Source organism: Tursiops truncatus, chromosome 4 (genome assembly GCF_011762595.2).
Source record: "Tursiops truncatus isolate mTurTru1 chromosome 4, mTurTru1.mat.Y, whole genome shotgun sequence".
NCBI lineage: Eukaryota > Metazoa > Chordata > Mammalia > Artiodactyla > Delphinidae > Tursiops > Tursiops truncatus.
Window position 1 is genome coordinate 96512480 of NC_047037.1, and position 18659 is coordinate 96531138.

At 40.0% G+C, this 18659-nt stretch overlaps 1 protein-coding gene across 1 annotated transcript in view; it reads right to left on the reverse strand.

Annotated features, from left to right (window-relative positions):
- Positions 1-3607: 3607 nt before the first annotated feature.
- Positions 3608-18659, reverse strand: part of LOC101326122 (cell cycle control protein 50C-like) — a 43146-nt gene continuing 28094 nt past the window's right edge. The window contains exon 9 of the mRNA XM_019922738.3: positions 3608-18566. Within this exon, the coding sequence (XP_019778297.1) occupies positions 18376-18566 (191 nt within the window). The 3' untranslated portion in view covers positions 3608-18375. The remainder of the gene's footprint in view (positions 18567-18659) is intronic.

Consider the following 18659-nt stretch of genomic DNA (forward strand, 5'->3'; position numbering starts at 1 on the left):
GTGATCTATCCTGGAGAATGTTCCGTGTGCACTTGAGAAGAAAGTGTAATCTGCTGTTTTTGGATGGAATGTCCTATAAATATCAATTAAATCTATCTGGTCTATTGTGTCATTTAAAACTTGTGTTTCCTTGTTTAATTTTCAGTTTGGATGATCTGTCCATTGGTGTGAGGTGTTAAAGTCCCCCACTATTATTGTGTTACTGTCGATTTCCTCTTTTATAGCTGTTAGCAGTTGCCTTATGTATTGAGGTGCTCCTATGTTGGGTGCATATATATTTATAATTGTTATATCTTCTTCTTGGATTGATCCCTTGATCATTATGTAGTGTCCTTCTTTGTCTCTTGTAACATTCTTTAAAGTCTATTTTATCTGATATAAGTATTGCTACTCCAGCCTTCTTTTGATTTCCATTTGCATGGAATATCTTTTTCCGTCCCCTCACTTTCAGTCTGTATGTGTCCCTAGGTCTGAAGTGGGTCTCTTGTAGACAGCATATATAGGGTCTTGTTTTTGTATCCATTCAGCAAGTCTGTGTCTTTTGCTTGGAGCATAATCCATTCACGTTTAAGGTAATTATCGATATGTATGTTCCTATTACCATTTTCTTAATTGTTATGGGTTTGTTTTTGTAAGTCCTTTTCTTCTCTTGTGTTTCCCACTTAGAGAAGTTCCTTTAGCATTTGTTGTAGAGCTGGTTTGGTGGTGCTGAATTCTCTTAGCTTTTGCTTGTCTGTAAAGCTTTTGATTTCTCTGTTGAATCTGAATGAGATCTTTGCCAGGTAGAGTAATCTTGGTTGTAGGTTCTTCCCTTTCATCACTTTAAATATATCATGCCACTCCCTTCTGGCTTGTAGAGTTTCTGCTGAGAAATCAGCTATTTACCTTATGGGAGTTCCCTTGTATGTTATTTGTCATTTTTCCCTTGTTACTTTCAATAATTTTTCTTTGTCTTTAATTTTTTTCAATAATTTTTCTTTGTCTTTAATTTTGTCAATTTATCTTATGGGAGTTCCCTTGTATGTTATTTGTCATTTTTCCCTTGTTACTTTCAATAATTTTTCTTTGCCTTTAATTTTTTTCAATAATTTTTCTTTGTCTTTAATTTTGTCAATTTATCTTATGGGAGTTCCCTTGTATGTTATTTGTCATTTTTCCCTTGTTGCTTTCAATAATTTTTCTTTGTCTTCAATTTTTGTCTTTAACTATGTGTCTCAGTGTGTTTCTCCTTGGGTTTATCCTGCCTGGGACTCTCTGTGATTCCTGGACTTGGGTGGCTATTTCCTTTCCCATGTTAGGGAAGTTTTCAACTATAATCTCTTCAAATATTTTCTCGGGTCCTTTCTCTCTCTCTTCTCCTTCTGGGACCCCTATAATGCGAATGTTATTGTGTTTAATGTTGTCCCAGAGGTCTCTTAGGCTGTCTTCATTTCTTTTCATTCTTTTTTCTTTATTCTGTTCCACAGCAGTGAATTCCACCATTCTGTCTTCCAGGTCACTTATCTGTTCTTCTGCCTCAGTTATTCTGCTATTGATTCATCCTAGTGTATTTTTCATTTCAGTTATTGTATTGTTCATCTCCGTTTGTTTGTTTGTTCTTTAATTCTTCTAGGTGTTTGCTCTTTAATTCTTTTAAGTCTTTGTTAAACATTTCTTGCATCTTCTCAATCTTTGCCTCCATTCTTTTTCCTATGTCCTGTATCATATTTACTATCATTCTTCTGAATTCTTTTTCTGGAAGGTTGCCTATCTCCACTTCATTTAGTTGTTTTTCTGGGGTTTTATTTTGTTCCTTCATCTGCTACATAGCCCTCTGCCTTTTCATCTTGTCTATCTTTCTGCGAATGTGGTTTTTTTCCCACAGGCTGCAGGATTGTAGTTCTTCTTGCTTCTCCTCTTTATTAAGTCTTTAAAAATGATATTATTCAAGTGACACAGAAGGGAAATGAGTGATGAGAAGAGGAGGTACTATTACAAAAGTGGTCCCAGGACATTAGATTTATCACAAAATCCTTTCCATGAGTCAGTTCATCTTTTCCATTTTAGTTTCAGGGAGGATATTTGACCCCTTGGAATTAGGAGTCTTCTCCTACTTTCACCAAATTACTAAAACCAATGAATATTCAAGTGAAACCTTATCCAAATTTGGGGCTTGCCTGACTGCAGAGGACCCTCTGCCTGAGTTATTGCTCCTGAAACTCACACAGCTATCTCTGGAGAGCACAGAACGGAGGCTAGGTTTCTTGGATGAGATGCAGTAAGTTTTCCAAGGATGTGGTTGATCCAAGAATATACACAGCTAATTTATAAAAAAGCAGCTACCTTGAGGATAACACATGAAGGATTCCAGAGGTCAAGAATTGACCTCAGTCCATATGGGGAAATCTCACTGGTGTGAACTGAAAAAGCTTACATGAAGCTATAGGCTATCTAAACCTCTGACAATGGTATTTTATGTTTCAGACAGAAAGAGGTCAAAGATGAAGATCCTGAAATACAGACTCTGTCTCTGCATTAGCAGGGAGACTGATGGTATCTGGGCTGGCTGGAAGGAGGCTGGGGAGTCGGAAATGCCTTCCTTCTGCTGGTGTTAGTCCTGATCCTAGGATTTAAATGTTATTTTCAGTTTAAAAGAGTCCGATAGGTCTATATATTTTAATATATTTTTATAGAAGAGGAGAATTTTTCCACAGTCTTAGAGTCTCTCTAGAAGCCAATAAACCATGTTAAAAGAGGCCCAGATTATCTGTCTTCCTTCATCTTAATGCCTCTGCAACATCATGCATTACCTCATAGGATTGGTATGTGACAGATTCTATTTTGAGTCTTCCGATGACTCCTTCATTTAGTCTTTCTTGAGAAGCAGAGTTCAGAAAAATCTGTGCAACTGGAAGTCGTCTCCCAGTCCCCTGGATCTTGCAGTCCTAGTTTCAAAGTGGTCAGTGTCTTCTTAAGGGTCATGTGGAGGCTCCAGTGTGTTCCCAGGAAAATGCATTCCTTGTGCTAAGAAGTTATCTACAGAGCATCTTAGACGGAGTTCTGTTCGGTGCTGTAGTGACATAAGATGTCTGTGCCTGAAGAACCTTTTGAGTTGTTAAATAATGGGACTGTTTTAGTGAACCCAATAAGCCCTAGTTAATAAAACTCTCCATTGATGTGGACAGTATTCATTTCCAATAAAACTAGCAAGACAGGAACCTCACACAACAAGCCACGCTGTTCTAACTTGTTGGAAGATACTGCAGCTGAAACCTACAGCCATTTTCACTCCATCTTCCTTACTGACATTTGGCTTGATCAAATGCTTAACACCTGTGCAAAAGCCACTCAAAAAGACTTTTTGGTATCTGTCATTCTAAATTCCAAGCATGGCACACTGACCCAGAGATTTTTTGTTTGTTTCGGTGGTAAAATACACATAACATAAAATTGACCCTTTTAACCATTTTTCAGTGTATAGTTCAGAGCCCTTAAGTACATTCATATTGTTGTGCAACCATCACCACCATCCATGTCCAGAACTACTCCATCTTCCCAAAATGAAACTCTGTACTAATTAAACAATAACTTCCCACTCCCCCCTATCCCCAGCCCCTAGCAACCACCATTCTACTTTCTGCCTCTATGAATTTGACACAGGTATATCATATAAGTGGAATCATACAATGTGTGTCTTTTTGTGTCTGGCTTATTTCACTTAGCATAATGTCCTCTAGGTTCATCCATGTTGTAGCATGTGTTAGAATTTTATTGCTTTTAAAGGCTCAAATATATACTGCTGTGTATAATACATATAAATATATATATACACACACACATACATATACACACACAGTGGACCCTTGAACAACATGGGTTTGAACTGTGCGGGTCCACCCATATTCAGATTTTTTTCACTAAATATGTACTGCAATATTACATAATCCATGGTTGATTGTTCCTTGGATCCTGAACTGTGGATATGAGGACAGGTGAAAAGTTATATGCAGGTTTTTTTTTTTTTTTTTTTTTTTTCCTGTACGCGGGCCTCTCACTGTTGTGGCCTCTCCCGCTGCGGAGCACAGGCTCCGGACACACAGGCTCAGCGGCTATGGCTCACGGGCCCAGCCGCTCCGCGGCATGTAGGATCTTCCCGGACCAGGGCACGAACCCGTGTCCCCTGCATCGGCAGGTGGACTCTCAACCACTGCGCCACCAGGGAAGCCCTATAAGCAGGTTTTTGACTGTGCAGAGGGTCAGCGCCCATAACCCCTGAGACATACAAGGATCAACTGTATGTATATATCTGTCTGTATATATATATATATATATATATATATATATATATATACACACACCAATACCACATTTTGTTTATTCATTCATCTGTCAATGGACGCTTGAGTTGCTGCCACCTTTTGGCTATTGTGAATAATGCTACTATGAACATGGGCATACAAATATCTGTTAAGAGTTCCTGCTTCTCTGGGTATATACCCAGAAGTGGAACTGCTGGATTGTACTGTAATTCTATTTTTTTTTTTTTTTTGGAAAAATCACCATACCATTTCTCACAGTGGCTGCACCATTTTACATTCCTACCAGCAATGGGTTCCACTTTCTTCACATCCTTGTCCACGCTTGTAACTTTCTGCGTTTGTTTTTTGTTTGGTTTTTTTGATAATAGCTATCTTAATGGGTATGAAGTGATATCTCATTGTGGTTTTGAAATGAATTTCCCTAATGATTAGATACTGAGTGTCTTTTCACGGGCTTAGTAGCCACTTGTATATCTTTGGAGATGTGAAGTCTTTTGCCCATTTAAAATTGGATTTGTTGTTGTTGTTATTGAGTTGTAGTTTAAAAATATATATTCTGGATATCAATCCCTTATAAGACATACAATTTGTGAATATTTTCCCCTATTCTGGGGGTTTCCTTTTCACTCTGTTGATAGTGCCTTTTGATGCACAAAAGTTCTTAATTTTGATGAAGTCCTATTTAACTATTTTTCTTTTCTTGACTGTGCTTTTGGTGTCAGAAAATCATTGCCAAATCCAACGGCCTAAAGCTTTCTCTTTTTTTTTAAAGCTTTTTTACTATGTTTTCTTAGAAGTTTTAGCTCTAACATTTACATCTTTGATCTTTTTTTTTTTTTTGCGGTACGCGGGCCTCTCACTGTTGTGGCCTCTCCCGTTGCGGAGCAACAGGCTCCAGACGCGCAGGCTCAGCGGCCATGGCTCAAGGGCACAGCTGCTCCGCTGCAGTGGGATCTTCCCAGACCGGGGCCGAACCCGTGTCCCCTGCATCGGCAGGCGGACTCTCAACCACTGCGCCACCAGGGAAGCCCTTTGATCATTTTTTAATATTTATTTATTTATTTTAAAATATTTATTTATTTAATTAATTAATTTATTTGGCTGAGCTGGCTCTTAGTTTCAGCATGCAGGCTCTTAGTTGTAGCATGCAGGCTCTTAGTTGTGGCATGAGGGATCTAGTTCCCTGACCAGGGATCGAACCTGGGCCCCCTGCATTGGGAGCATGGAGTCTTATCCACTGGACCACGAGGAAAGTCCCACATCTTTGGTCGTTTTGAGTTAATTTTTGTACATAGCGTAAGGTAAGGGTCTAACTTAATTTTTTTTGCATTTGCATTTTTTTGCATTTGGAGATCCAGTTTTCCCAAACCATTTCTTAAAAAGACTGCCTTTTTCCCATTGAACAATTTTGGCACTCTTACTGAAAATCATTTGACCATATATGTGAGGGTTCACTTCTGGGTTCTCTATTATATTGCATTGGTGTATATATCTGTCTTTATGGCTGTACCACGCTGTTTTTTTGTTTGTTTGTTTTTTTTGTTTTTTTTTTTGCGGTGCGCGGGCCTCTCACTGTTGTGGCCTCTCCCGTTGCGGAGCACGGGCTCCGGACGCGCAGGCTCAGCGGCCATGGCTCATGGGCCCAGCCTCTCCGCGGCATGTGGGATCTTCCCGGACCGGGGCATGAACCCGTGTCCCCTGCATTGGCAGGCGGACTCCCAACCACTGCGCCGCCACGGAAGCCCATACCACGCTGCTTTGATTGTCAAAGAATTATAGTAAGTTTTGAGATCAGGAATGTTAGACCTCCAACATTGTTCTTTATTTTCGAAATTGTTTTGACTATTTGGGGTTACTTGATAAAATTCCATTATAATTTTAGGATGAATTTTCTATTTCTGAAAAAGAAGTGTTGAGATTTTGATGAAGATTGCATTGAATCTGTAGATCATGTTGGGTAGTATTGACATCTTAACAATATTAAACCTTCTAATCCATGAACATGGGACGTGTTTCCATTTATTGATGTGTTTAATTTCTTTCAGGAATGTTTTGTAGTTTTCAAGTGTAATTAACCTCCTTGGTTAAGTTTATTGCCAAGTATTTCATTCTTCTTGATGCTACTGTAAATTGAATTGTTTTCTTAATCTCCTTTGGACTGTTCATTGTTAGTACAGAAGCACAACTGACTTAAAGAAACACACACACACACACAACAGATTTTTGTGTGTTGATTTTGTATCCTGCAACTTTGCTGAATTTTCTTATTCGTTCTAACAGGGTGTGTGTGTGTGTGTGTGTGTGTGTGTGTGTGTGTGTGTGTGTGATCTTTAGGGTTTCCTACATATAGGATCTTGTTACTTGTAAGCAGAGATAATTTTACTTCTTCCTTTCCAATTTGGATGCCTTTTATTTCTTTTATCTTGCCCGATTGCTCTGAATAGAGCTTCTAGTACCACGTTGAATAGAAGTGGTGAAAATGAGCATTCTTACCTTATTCCTGGTCTTAGAGGAAAAGCTTTCAGTCGTTCACCATTGTATATGTTGGCTGTGGGTTTTTCATATATGGCCTTTATTATGTTTAAGAAACTTTTTTCTAATCCTAGCTTGTTGAGTTTTTTTATTATGAAAGGTGTTGAATTTTGTCAAATGTTTATTTCTATATCAGTTGAGATCATGGACCCTGAGATTTTGTAATGAGAGAAATGGCTTTTATTCTTAGCCCCTAACCCCTGCACACAAATTGGGGGAGGCCTCAGCAATTAAGAACTTGCAGTTTTATTTCATGAAACTCTGTTCTCTTCTGTACCTCTTAGTGAAGCCAACTACTGTTGTCAATTACAGCAATCAGATCTAGGTATTTACTTTTCTTGACCTAGCTACTGTTTTTTTTTAAACACAGCTATAGCTAACTATAGCATCCCCTCTTTCTTGATAATAATTAGACGAAACAGTAAATCAATTTGGACTTACTGATGAATGACTGGCTAGAAACAATATTTAATGGGATGAATTTAATTTTTAAATGGCCACATAGTAAAATGAACTTTTTTGGGCATGTATACTTCTAGGAATAAGTGCATGTACAGATTCATGTAACTACCACCACAATCACGATACTGCTCAGTACCATTGCCCTAAAAAGACTCCTGCGTTCTATCCTTTTATTATCCTCCCCCTACCTTGAATTCCTGGCAACTAATAATCACTATTTTGTCTTTCTGAGAATGTCATATAGTGTATAACATATATATGTGAGGGAAAGCTTAAGTGTGACTGATGGCTTTGCTAGCAGTCATTCTGAATAACAGAACTATTCTAAAACATGAACCTGGTATAATCATCATCATGGTAGGAGAGAATAATCATAGATTCATATGTTGTATCAGCCTCAGAACTTCTATCAGTCTGCTAGGAAGAGTGTTAGCCCAATTATAAGACTAATGGTTGAAGACTGGTGCCAATCTTTGAGCAACTGGATCATAAGAAATAAGAAATAAGAGAATGTGGGCTTCCCTGGTGGCGCAGTGGTTAAAAAAAAAAAAAAGAAAGAACAGAATGTAAGGTTAACCTATTCTATAGGTTATCTGTGGTACATGGCCATTTCATGGACTATTACATGTTATCATCCACACATGAAGGACAGTGAGGAGGAAATGTATTAAGCTGAAAACCACAGAACTGCACAAGAGATGATTTCAAACAGCTTATGAAGCAATTATGCTTTGGGACTTTCCCGGTGGCACAGTGGTTAAGAATCTGCCTGCCAATGCAGGGGACATGGGTTCGAGCCCTGGTCCACATGCTGCGGAGCAACTAAGCCCATGCGCCACAAGTACTGGGCCTGTGCTCTAGAACCAGCGAGCCACAACTACTAAAGCCCATGCGCCTAGAGCCTGTCCTCCGCAACAAGAGAAGACACTGCAATGAGAAGCCCATGCACCGCAACGAAGAGTAACCCCTGCTCGCCGCAACTAGAGAAAGCCCAAGCGCAGCAACGAAGACCCAACACAGGCAAAATTAACAAATTAATTTTTTAAAAAGGTGAATTATTTTGTTTAAAAAAAAATCAACTATGCTTTGTTTCCAATGCAGTGATCAGCGATATAATTTTCTGGTCAGGTGAAACACATCTAGTGCAGTAAAATGGAAATAGTCATATTTCATCTATTAGGATGCTTTGGGCTGCAAGTAACAGAATATCCAGCTGAAAGTGGATATCTCACATAAAAAATATCTCAGATAGGGCTTCCCTGGTGGCGCAGTGGTTGAGAGTCTGCCTGCCAATGCAGGGGACGCAGGTTCGTGCCCCGGTCTAGGAAGGTCCCACATGCCACAGAGCGGCTGGGCCTGTGAGCCATGGCCACTGAGCCTGCGCATCCGGAGCCTGTGCTCCACAACGGGAGAGGCCACAACAGTGAGAGGCCCGGATACTGCAACAACAACAACAACAACAACAAAAAAATCTCATATAAAAAAGTCTCTAGAAGTAGGTAGTTCCAGAACTGATTGAGTGGTCTCAACAATATCATGAAGAATCCAGCTCTTTCCAAAAACCACATGATCATCTCAATAGATTCAAAAAAGCATTTGACAAAATTCAGCACCCATTCATGATAAAATCTCTCACCAAATTGGGTATAAAGGCAACAAATCTCAACATAATAAAAGCCATTTATGCCTAATCCACAGACAACATAATACTCAATAGTGAAAAACTGAAAGCCTTCCCGCTAAATTCAGGAATGAGACAGGGATGCCCATTCCACCACTTCCATTCAACATAGTATTAGAAGTTCTAGCCACAGCAATTATACAAGAAAAAGAAATAAAAGGTATCCAAATTGGAAGTGAAGAGGTAAAACTGTCAGTATTTGCAGGTGACATGATACTCTAAATAGAGAATCCTAAAGCCTCCACAAAAAAACTATTAGAATTAATAAATGAAGGTAGCAGGATACAAGATTAATATACAGAAATCTCTTACAGTGAAATATCAAAAAGAGAAAGTAAAGAAAACACTTCCATTTAAAACTGTCAGGGAGTTCCCTGGTGGCCTAGTGGTTAGGATTCTGGGCTTTCACTGCCATGGTCCCTTTTTTAATCCCTGGTTGGGGAACTGAGATCCTGCAAGTCACACGGTGCAGCCAAATCCAAACCAAACCAAAACAAAAAAACCAAAGAAACAAAAAACACTGTGTCAAAAAAAATACCTTGGGGGGCTTCCCTGGTGGCACAGTGGTTGAGAGTCTGCCTGCTAATGCAGGGGACACGGGTTCAAGTCCTGGTCTGGGAGGATCCCACATGCCGCAGAGCAACTAGGCCCGTGAGCCGCAACTACTGAGCCTGCGCATCTGGAGCCTGTGCTCCACAACAAGAGAGGCCGCGACGGTGAGAGGCCCGTGCACCGCGATGAAGAGTGGCCCCCACTTGCGACAACTAGAGAAAGCCCTCACACAGAAATGAAGACCCGACACAGCAAAAATAAATAAATAAACTAATAAACTCCTACCCCCAACATCTTAAAAAAATAAATAAAGTTACACCTCATTGTAAAAAAAAAAAAAAAAAAAAAAACCTTGGAATAAACTTAACCAAGGAGGTGAAAGACCTATACACTGAAAACTATAAAACGTTGATAAAGAAAACTGATTCAAGAAATGGAAAGCTATCCCATGCTCTTGGATTGGAAGAATTAATATTGTTTTAATGTCCATACTACCCAAATAAATCTACAGATTTAATGCAATCCCTATCAAAATACCTATGACATTTTTCAAAGAACTAGAACAGATAATCCTAAAATTTATATGGAACCACAAAAGCCAAAGCAATCCTGAGGAAAAAGAACAAAGCTGATAAACCTTCCAGACTTCAGACAATACTACAAAGCTATAGTAATCAAAACAGCGTGGTATTGGCACAAAAACAGACATATGGATCAATGGAACAGAATAGAGAGCCCAGAAATAAACCCACACAACTATGGTCATTAATCTACAACAAAGGAGGTACGAATACACAGTGGAGAAAAGACAGTTTCTTCAACAAGTGGTGTTGGGAAATCTGGACAGTTACATTTAAATCAATGAAATTAGAACACTCCCTCAAACCATGTACAAAAATAAACTCAAAATGGTTTAAAGACCTAAATATAAGGCATGACACCATAAAACTCCTAGAAGAGAACATAGGCAAAACATTCTTTTTTTTTTTTTTTTGGCAAAACATTCTTGGACATAAAATCATAGCAATATTTTCTTAGATCAGTCTCCCAAGCCAAAAGAAATAAAAGCAAAAATAAACAAATGTAAATCTAATCAAACTTAAAAGCTTTTGCACAGCAAAGGAAAACACCAAGAAAAAACAAAAAGACAACCTACAGAATGGGAGAAAATATTTGCAAATCATGCAACTAATGAGGAGTTAATATCCAAAATGTACAAACAACTCATACAGCTCAAAAAAACCCAAAAAACAAAACAAAACAAACAATCCAATCAAAAAATGGGCAGAAGACCTAAACAGATATTTCTTCAAAGAAAACATACAGATGGCCAACTGGCACATGAAAAGATTCTCAACACTGCTAATTATTAGAGAAATGCAAATCAAAACTATAATGAGTTATCACCTCACACCAGTCAGAATGGCTATTATCAACAAGTCTACAAATAATAAATGCTGGAGAGGGTATGGAGAAAAGGGAACCCTCCTACACTTTTGGTGGGAATGTAAACTGGTGTAGCCACTATGGAAAACAGTATGGAGGTTCCTTAAAAAACTAAAAACAGAGCTACCATATGATCCAGCAATCCCACTCCTGGACATATATTCAGAAAAGACAAAAACCCTAATTAGAAAAGATACATGCACCCCAATGTTCATCCAGCACTATTTACAATAGCCAAGACTTGGAAACAACACAAGTGCCCATCAACAGATGACTGACTTAAGAAGATGTGGTATAAATACAATGGAATATTAGTCAGCCATTAAAAAGAATGAAATATTGCCATTTGCAGCAACATGAATAGACTTAGAGAATTCTATACTAAGCAAAGTAAGTCAAAGACAAATATTATATGATATCACTTATATGTGGAATCTAAAAAATAATACAAATGAATCTATAAACAAAACAGAAACAGACTTACAGACTTAGAAGATTTACAGACATAGAAGATAACATATGGTTATCAAAGGGGGGGATTAATTAGGCTGTGAGATTAACACATACAGACTACTATACATAAAACAGATAAGCAACAAGGATTTACTGTAAAGCACAGGGAACTATATTCAATGTCTTGTAATAACCTATAATGGAAAATAAGCAAAAAACAACAACCACCACTATATATATAACAATCACTTTTCTGTACACCTGAAACTAGGACAATATTGTAAATCAACTATACTTCAATTAAAAATAATTAAACGAAAAGAATCCAGCTCTTTCCATCCTCCATTCTACCATCCTCAGTATGAAAACTTTTAACCCTCAGATTTTTTGCCTCTTGGTTGCAAGACGGCTGCTACAGTTCCAGACACCATGTCTTCATACAATTGCATTCATATGTAGGAAGCAGGGGGCAGGTAGAAGACAAGAGAGCTCTTCTTTTCCCAATTCTGCCAACAAACTTTCTATTATTAACCATAGTCAGAACCGGGTCCTTTGGCCATTCCTACCCACAGGCAAAGTGTATATCTAGCATTTTATCATTTATCATGTGAAGTGGGCTTTGAAAGGAGAGAAGAAGGGTAAGGGAAGTGACTCCTGGGAGGGTAACAGACCTGTCTCAACCCATTGTTGTGAAAGATTAAACACAGTAATGTGTGTAGGGCATGTCTAACTGGGCCAGGCACATCCTCATTTCTTTGTTCCATTTCTCTCTTTCTCTCCTTCAGGTTTCCTTCCTTATTTTTCAGCCTTAGAAGAAAGATGGAAATCCAAAAGATTTGCTCACCTTCCCTATACAAAGGCACTGCTTGTCTCTTCCACCCCAACTTACTTTTTGGATTTCTGCAGCGCTAGTTTCCACAAACAATTTTGGAATCTCCCTGACCTCTCAAGAAAGTTCTTGACCTCAAACTGAGGAATACAGTTTTATGGCCAATTCATGGATGTTGATTATAAGAAACAGAGAAATCTTTATAAACAAAAAAGAAAAAAATCAACAGAGTCTAAGTTATTTCTGCCATGTTAGCCTGCACTAAAAATCATCTGTTTCAGTGGAGTGCAGCTCTTTCCATACAGAAAAGGGGCGAAAGGCACCCCGACGCCTGTCTGCAGCGACTGCTGGCTCTGTGGGCGCCACAAGATGTTTCTTGCCATCAGAGCAATGACTTCAGTTTTTCCATTCCAACTGTGGTGAAAATGAATAAGAAAACTGGATCCTGCCTCTGGAAGCAGGATACAGGCTCCACACTAATCAAAAAAGGAAGATTCAGTATAAGACAATATTTCACTCCCCAGACTTTGTCAGAAGTGGCTCTGAGTCATCTCACTGACCGCCACAGGATTAGAATGGGGATATTGTACAAGCCCGACCCTTCGCAGGAAAGGTTTTTTTTTCTTCCGCCTAAATGAGCTTCTCTTGCAACTGAGTCATTGCAATCCAAATCTCATAATTTTACATCCTCTCTTCTAATTGTTTACCAGATAGCTAGCTATTTTAAGGGGGCTGGCAGGGGGAGTGGAGACAAAAAGTGGCTCAGCCTTGAATTCATTTATTTAAGAAGTGTCAAAGAATATTGACACTGTAAACAGGTAAAAGGAGAAGGAAGGTTTTTGAAACCTGGTCAGTAGTGACAAAGACTTCAAAGGCCTGCGCTTATTTGCCAAACCAAGGCTGATTTAGCAACGGACTCCTGAACCAGTCCTGAGGGGAGGGACCCTGGGCTGAGCGCCTGAGTGACTCCTGGCATCGAGAAAGGGGAATGGGCTTCCCTGTGTTGCACCCAGTGGAGAAGCCAGGAGAAATCTGCTCTGCAGTTCTATCACTTAGGAACATCCAGAACAAATACATGTTGACAACTGCAGGCTGTGGCACTGTGGGATCCTGCTGGACGTCCTGTGAAGGAAAACCACCAGCAGCTGTCTGAAGCTGGTTTTCGTAGATTAACATTTGGTTAATAAAGCCTCTACTGTGAGACAAACCAGATGAAAAACCAGGCTTCATGAGGAAGGCCTTAGGGCAGGCTGGGAAGGATTACGGTTTTATCAACTTCAGAACACCTCTGTGCGCTCAGCATGGACTTGGGTGCTCTGGGGTCATACTTGGAGGTGGGGAGCTGGTGCTGTCCTGAGGGAGCATACTCTCTCTTCCATCCTGGAGGCCAGACTGACATTTAAAGAAGCTATGTGAAACCCATGTAAGGCGAGTGTGGGATCCATGCTAAGCTGTGCAAGTGGGATTGGAAGGACACAAAGACCTATGTGAGATGAGTCCCTTGGGAGCAGGACCTCAGCTGGCTCATTTTGGTATCCTTGGCATTGTGAATTTGTCACATAAGGTAGGGGTTTAATTAGTTAAATTTCAAATAAAGGTTAACTCTATACTTTTATTTACCCATAATTTCATCCTACCCAACTTTTTACCTGCTGCCTCTGTGCATGTACTTAGAATATACACCTGAATAAAAGCACCTAAAAACCCCAATAGTGGAACTTCCCTGGTGGTCCAGCGGTTAAGAATCCACCTTCCAATGCAGGGGACATGGGTTCAATCCCTGGTCGGGGAACAAAGATCCCACATGTTGCAGGGCAACTAAAGCTGTGTGCCACAACTACTGAGCCTGTGCACCGCAACTAGAGAGAAGCCCCCGCGCCGCAAAGAAAGATCCTGTGTGCCGCAACTAAGACCCGACGCAGCCAAAAATAAATATTTTTAAAAACCCCGATAGTTTCCAAACAGTCACACTCACAGTCACACACACTCACACAAATGCCTGAACACACTCACACACACTCACAAGCTCTTATTTATTCACATTTTTGTTCTTTGTCTCTCTTGATCTCATGCTCACTTTTTCTTGCTCCAGAATTGTTGCCAGGAGTTGCAGAAAGAAAAGCTAGTTTCACCAACCTATTCACAAAAGCACAAGGATGAAGAGCTAGAAAAGTGGAGGAAGAAGACAAGAGCAAGATGATGGGAGAAGGAAGACAAAGAATAAGAGAGAAAGAAAGCCAGAAAAGTTCCCCATTGTGGGTGGGGAGTTAATTGTGAATGATGGGGCTCTTCCCCTAACAAGGATTAGAAGGACGGCTCCCATCTTTTATAGCAGGGTAAGAAGGAGTCTTACAAAGATAAACTGCTTTGGGCTGGATGACTTGTGGAGAAGCAGAAAAAAGGAATGACACTTCCATTCTGTCATAAATTCCAGTCACTTAACTTTTCTTAAGTAGTTTATTTTCTGGTGTGGATAGACTTGCTTTGTATAGGAGCTTTCCACGGAACCAACTCTAGTGCAAAGTGAAATGAGGAGTACTTTTTTGGAAAAGTCTTGACTACTTGGTGAATGCAGATGCCTTCTGTGATGGTTAATTTTATGGGTGAACTTGACTGGGCCATGGTGCCCAGATATTTGGTCAAACATTATTCTGGATGTTTCTGTAAGGCTGTTTTTGGATCAGATTTAAATCAGTAGACTGCATAAAACAGACTGCCCTCCATAATGTGAGTCGGTCTCATGCAATCAATGGAAAGCCTGAATAGTACAAAATGCTAACTTCCCCTGAACAAGAGGGAATTCTCCAGCTGACAGCCTTCATGCTCCATCTGCAACATCAATTCTTTCAGGTGTTCCAGCAGACTGTCTTTTGGCCAAATTTAAAAAAAAAATTTTTTTTTATTGGAGTGATAGGTGATTTACAATGTTGTATTAGCTTCAGGTGTACAGCGAAGTAAATCGGTTATACATATACATATATCCACTCTTTTTTTTAAGATTCTTTTTCCATATAGGTCATTACAGAGTATTGAGTAGTGTTCCCTGTGCTATATAGTAGGTCCTTATTAGTTATCTATTTTATATATAGCACTGTGTATATGTTAATCACAATCTCCCAATTTATCCTTCCCATCCCTTCCCGCCTGGTAACCATAAGTTAGTTTTCTATATCTGTGGCTCTGTTTCTGTTTTGTAAATAAGTTCATTTGTACCTTTTTTTTTTGGATTCCACATATAAGCCATATCATAGGATATTTGCAACACAGTATTATTATTATATATTTTTAAAATAAATTTATTTATTTGCGTTGTGGTGCATGGGCTTCTCATTGCAGTGGCTTCTCTTGTTGCGGAGCATGGGTTCTAGGAGCGCGGACTTCAGTAGTTGTGGCACGCAGGCCCAGTAGTTGTGGCTCACGGGCTCTAGAGCGCAGGCTCAGTAGTTGTGGCACATGGGCTTTGTTGCTCCGCGGCATGTGGGATCTTCCCAGATCAGGGCTCGAACCCATGTCTCTTGCATTGGCAGGCGGACAGGAGGATTTTTTTTTTTTTTTTAATGAAAGCTTCTTTCTTTCCTTCTTCCTTCCTTCCTTCCTTTCTTTCTTTGTTTTTATGGCTGTGTTGGGTCTTCGTTTCTGTGCGAGGGCTTTCTCTAGTTGCGGCAAGTAGGGGCTGCTCTTCATTGCGGTGCGCGGGCCTCTCACTGTCGTGGCCTCTCATGTTGCGGAGCACAAGCTCCAGACGCACAGGCTCAGTAGTTGTGGCTCACGGGACTAGTTGCTCCGCGGCATTTGGGATCTTCCCAGACCAGGGCTCGAACCCGTGTCCCCTGCATTGGCAGGCAGATTCTCAACCACTGCGCCACCAGGAAAGCCTCTGCCTTTTGGCTTAAACTGCAACTCCTTCCTGAGATTCCAGTCTGCTAGCCTCCCCTGTCAGATTTTGCACTTGCCAAGCCTCCACAATCATGTGAGCCAATTACTGAAAATAAATCTCTTTACACACACACACACACACCCCTCGTATTCGTTCTGTTTCTCCGAGAGCCTTGACTAATACAGCATTTTATAAGCTGACAAAGAGGATTGAAATGTAACAAATGTATTCTTGCCTTTTTCCAATCAACACCATAACTCAGGAGTGTGGACTGAAGGGGCAAGAGCCCAGGATATGAAGTCACAGGGTTTGGTTCCTGTGTGAGCTCTGTTCCTTCCTAGCTCTCTGCCCTGGATAGGTCACCTAAGCTCAAGAAACCACAATTGTTCAGATGACTAGAGCATTGCCAAGTATATTAGTTTTTTATTGCTACTGTAACAAATTACCCTACTCAGTGCTAAAAACAACATAAATTAATTTTCTTACAGTTCTAGAGGTCAGAATTCTCAAAACAAGGTGTCAGCAGGACTTCTAGAGGCTTCAGGAGAGGATGTGTCTCTTGCTTTTTTCAGCCTATAGAGGAGGCTGCCTGCATTCTTTGGATCATGGCCCCTTCTTTGTATCATTCCAACCTCTTGCTTCCATTGCCACATCTCCCCCTATTCTTCTGATCTCCTGCCTCTCTTTTGTAAGGACCCTTAGGATTACATTGGGCCCACACAGATAATCCATATCAGTAGCCTTAATTTAATCACAGCTGCAAAGCCTCTTTTGGCATACAAGGTAACATTCACAGGTTCCAGGGATTAAGATGTGGGTATCTTTGGGTGGAGGTGGGCTGAGCGTTATTCAGCCTACCACACCTGGTCACCTGAGGTCAGTGGTTCGTACTTGAAACCATTTTGGTTTTTTTGGAAAAGTACTTGACCATTTGGTGAATGCAGAAAGTTGCAACAGAGAAATGCTTTCTTGCCTGCTCAAAAGACAACTATGTATTGGTACTATGTTTCTCTTTAACAATGAAAATTCTGCTGTTAGAGTCATCACAGAGTTAAGCTTTCCCCACCTCAAAAAATAAAATAATATAAACATGTTTTTTAAAGTATAATATTCTGGTTATCTAGTTATACAGATCTATGGAGTCTCTTGCCCTGGCAGCTTTACCAAGTACAGTTGATCCTTGAACAACACGGGTTTGAACTACAAGTGTCTACTTATACACGGATTTTTTTCAATAAATACTTACTACAGCACTACATGATCCACAGTTGGTTGAATCCATGGATGTAGAACCACAGATACTAAGGGCCAACTGTAAAGTTATAGGCGGATTATTGACTGCATGGGGTCAGCGCCACTAACCCCTGTGTTGTTCTAGGGTCAACGTTGTATGCCATTCAGTCTCCTGTAAAGTGACCTTTAGCAGGAATTAAAACTTTTTAAGATGGACCCTAAGAAGCTTCCTCGACACATATAATTCAAGTATCACAAGTCCATGTCATCACCTGCATTCTAGAGTACATCATCCCAATGTAAGTTTTAGAATTGTGTTGTGCCCTCAAATGCTAAGTACAGTTTGCAAGAGAATCAGTTATTTTCAGTGCTTCCCTCTTGGCTACATGGGTAAATTTAGGGAAATTCCTGGACTTTCTTTTTGGTGTATTGATGTATTTTGGGTGCTCACGGTACTGCCATAACCTTTGCTCGGCTTATTCTTAGTAGAGAAAACTTCATTTTGACTCATATATAATTGAATAAATCAATTTTCAAAAATCATCCTGATTGCTCAATTCAGTGTTCAAAAATTGTTGTTGGTGAGTCTGTAATTTCAACCAGCCAATGAGGACTCGTGGTCTGAGTCTGATTGATGGTTAAAAGGATTCGCCTAATCTTGGGGCCCCAGGTTTACTTACTCTTGTCTGGTGATGCCACCCTCCTAGGCATTCACCCACTTTCAGGCACAAGGGCTTCAAATAAACTCCCGAGACTTGGTTTAGAGCTCAAGGATGATTTATCTTCCCCATTCCAAGGACATTTTACTATACCTAATTATGCCTTCTCCTCCTCCTTTTCTTCTTTTTCTTCTTCTTCACTCTGAAGCTCTCATTATTTATCTATCTGGGATTGAACTTGGTCAGTCAGTCCAGTTCCCCTTGATGAAACATCCCAGTCATTTTGAGATCTTTGGCTCCATTACTTCACCGTCCATTTCTGTGTTTTCTGCTCTTCTTTTTAAAGTCTGACTTTACTGCTGGAGGAAGAACATTTTCCTTTCTCTCAGCCTCAAGTGAACTGCCAACATGGAAAAGAAGGCTAACCAGGTCACAGCTCCTGTCACCATGTAGGCGAGACCTAAGAAAAGGCTACTGCCTCCACTCCATGTCAGGGTGGAAAGAACAACTGCTTTTTCTCCTTGGAACCTGTTTACAGGAAAGTCTAAGAAAAGAAAACCTGTTAAGGATCTGTCTCAGCACTTCTCAGCTCTACCACTACATATCTTAAATACATTAGGTTGAACTATATATATAT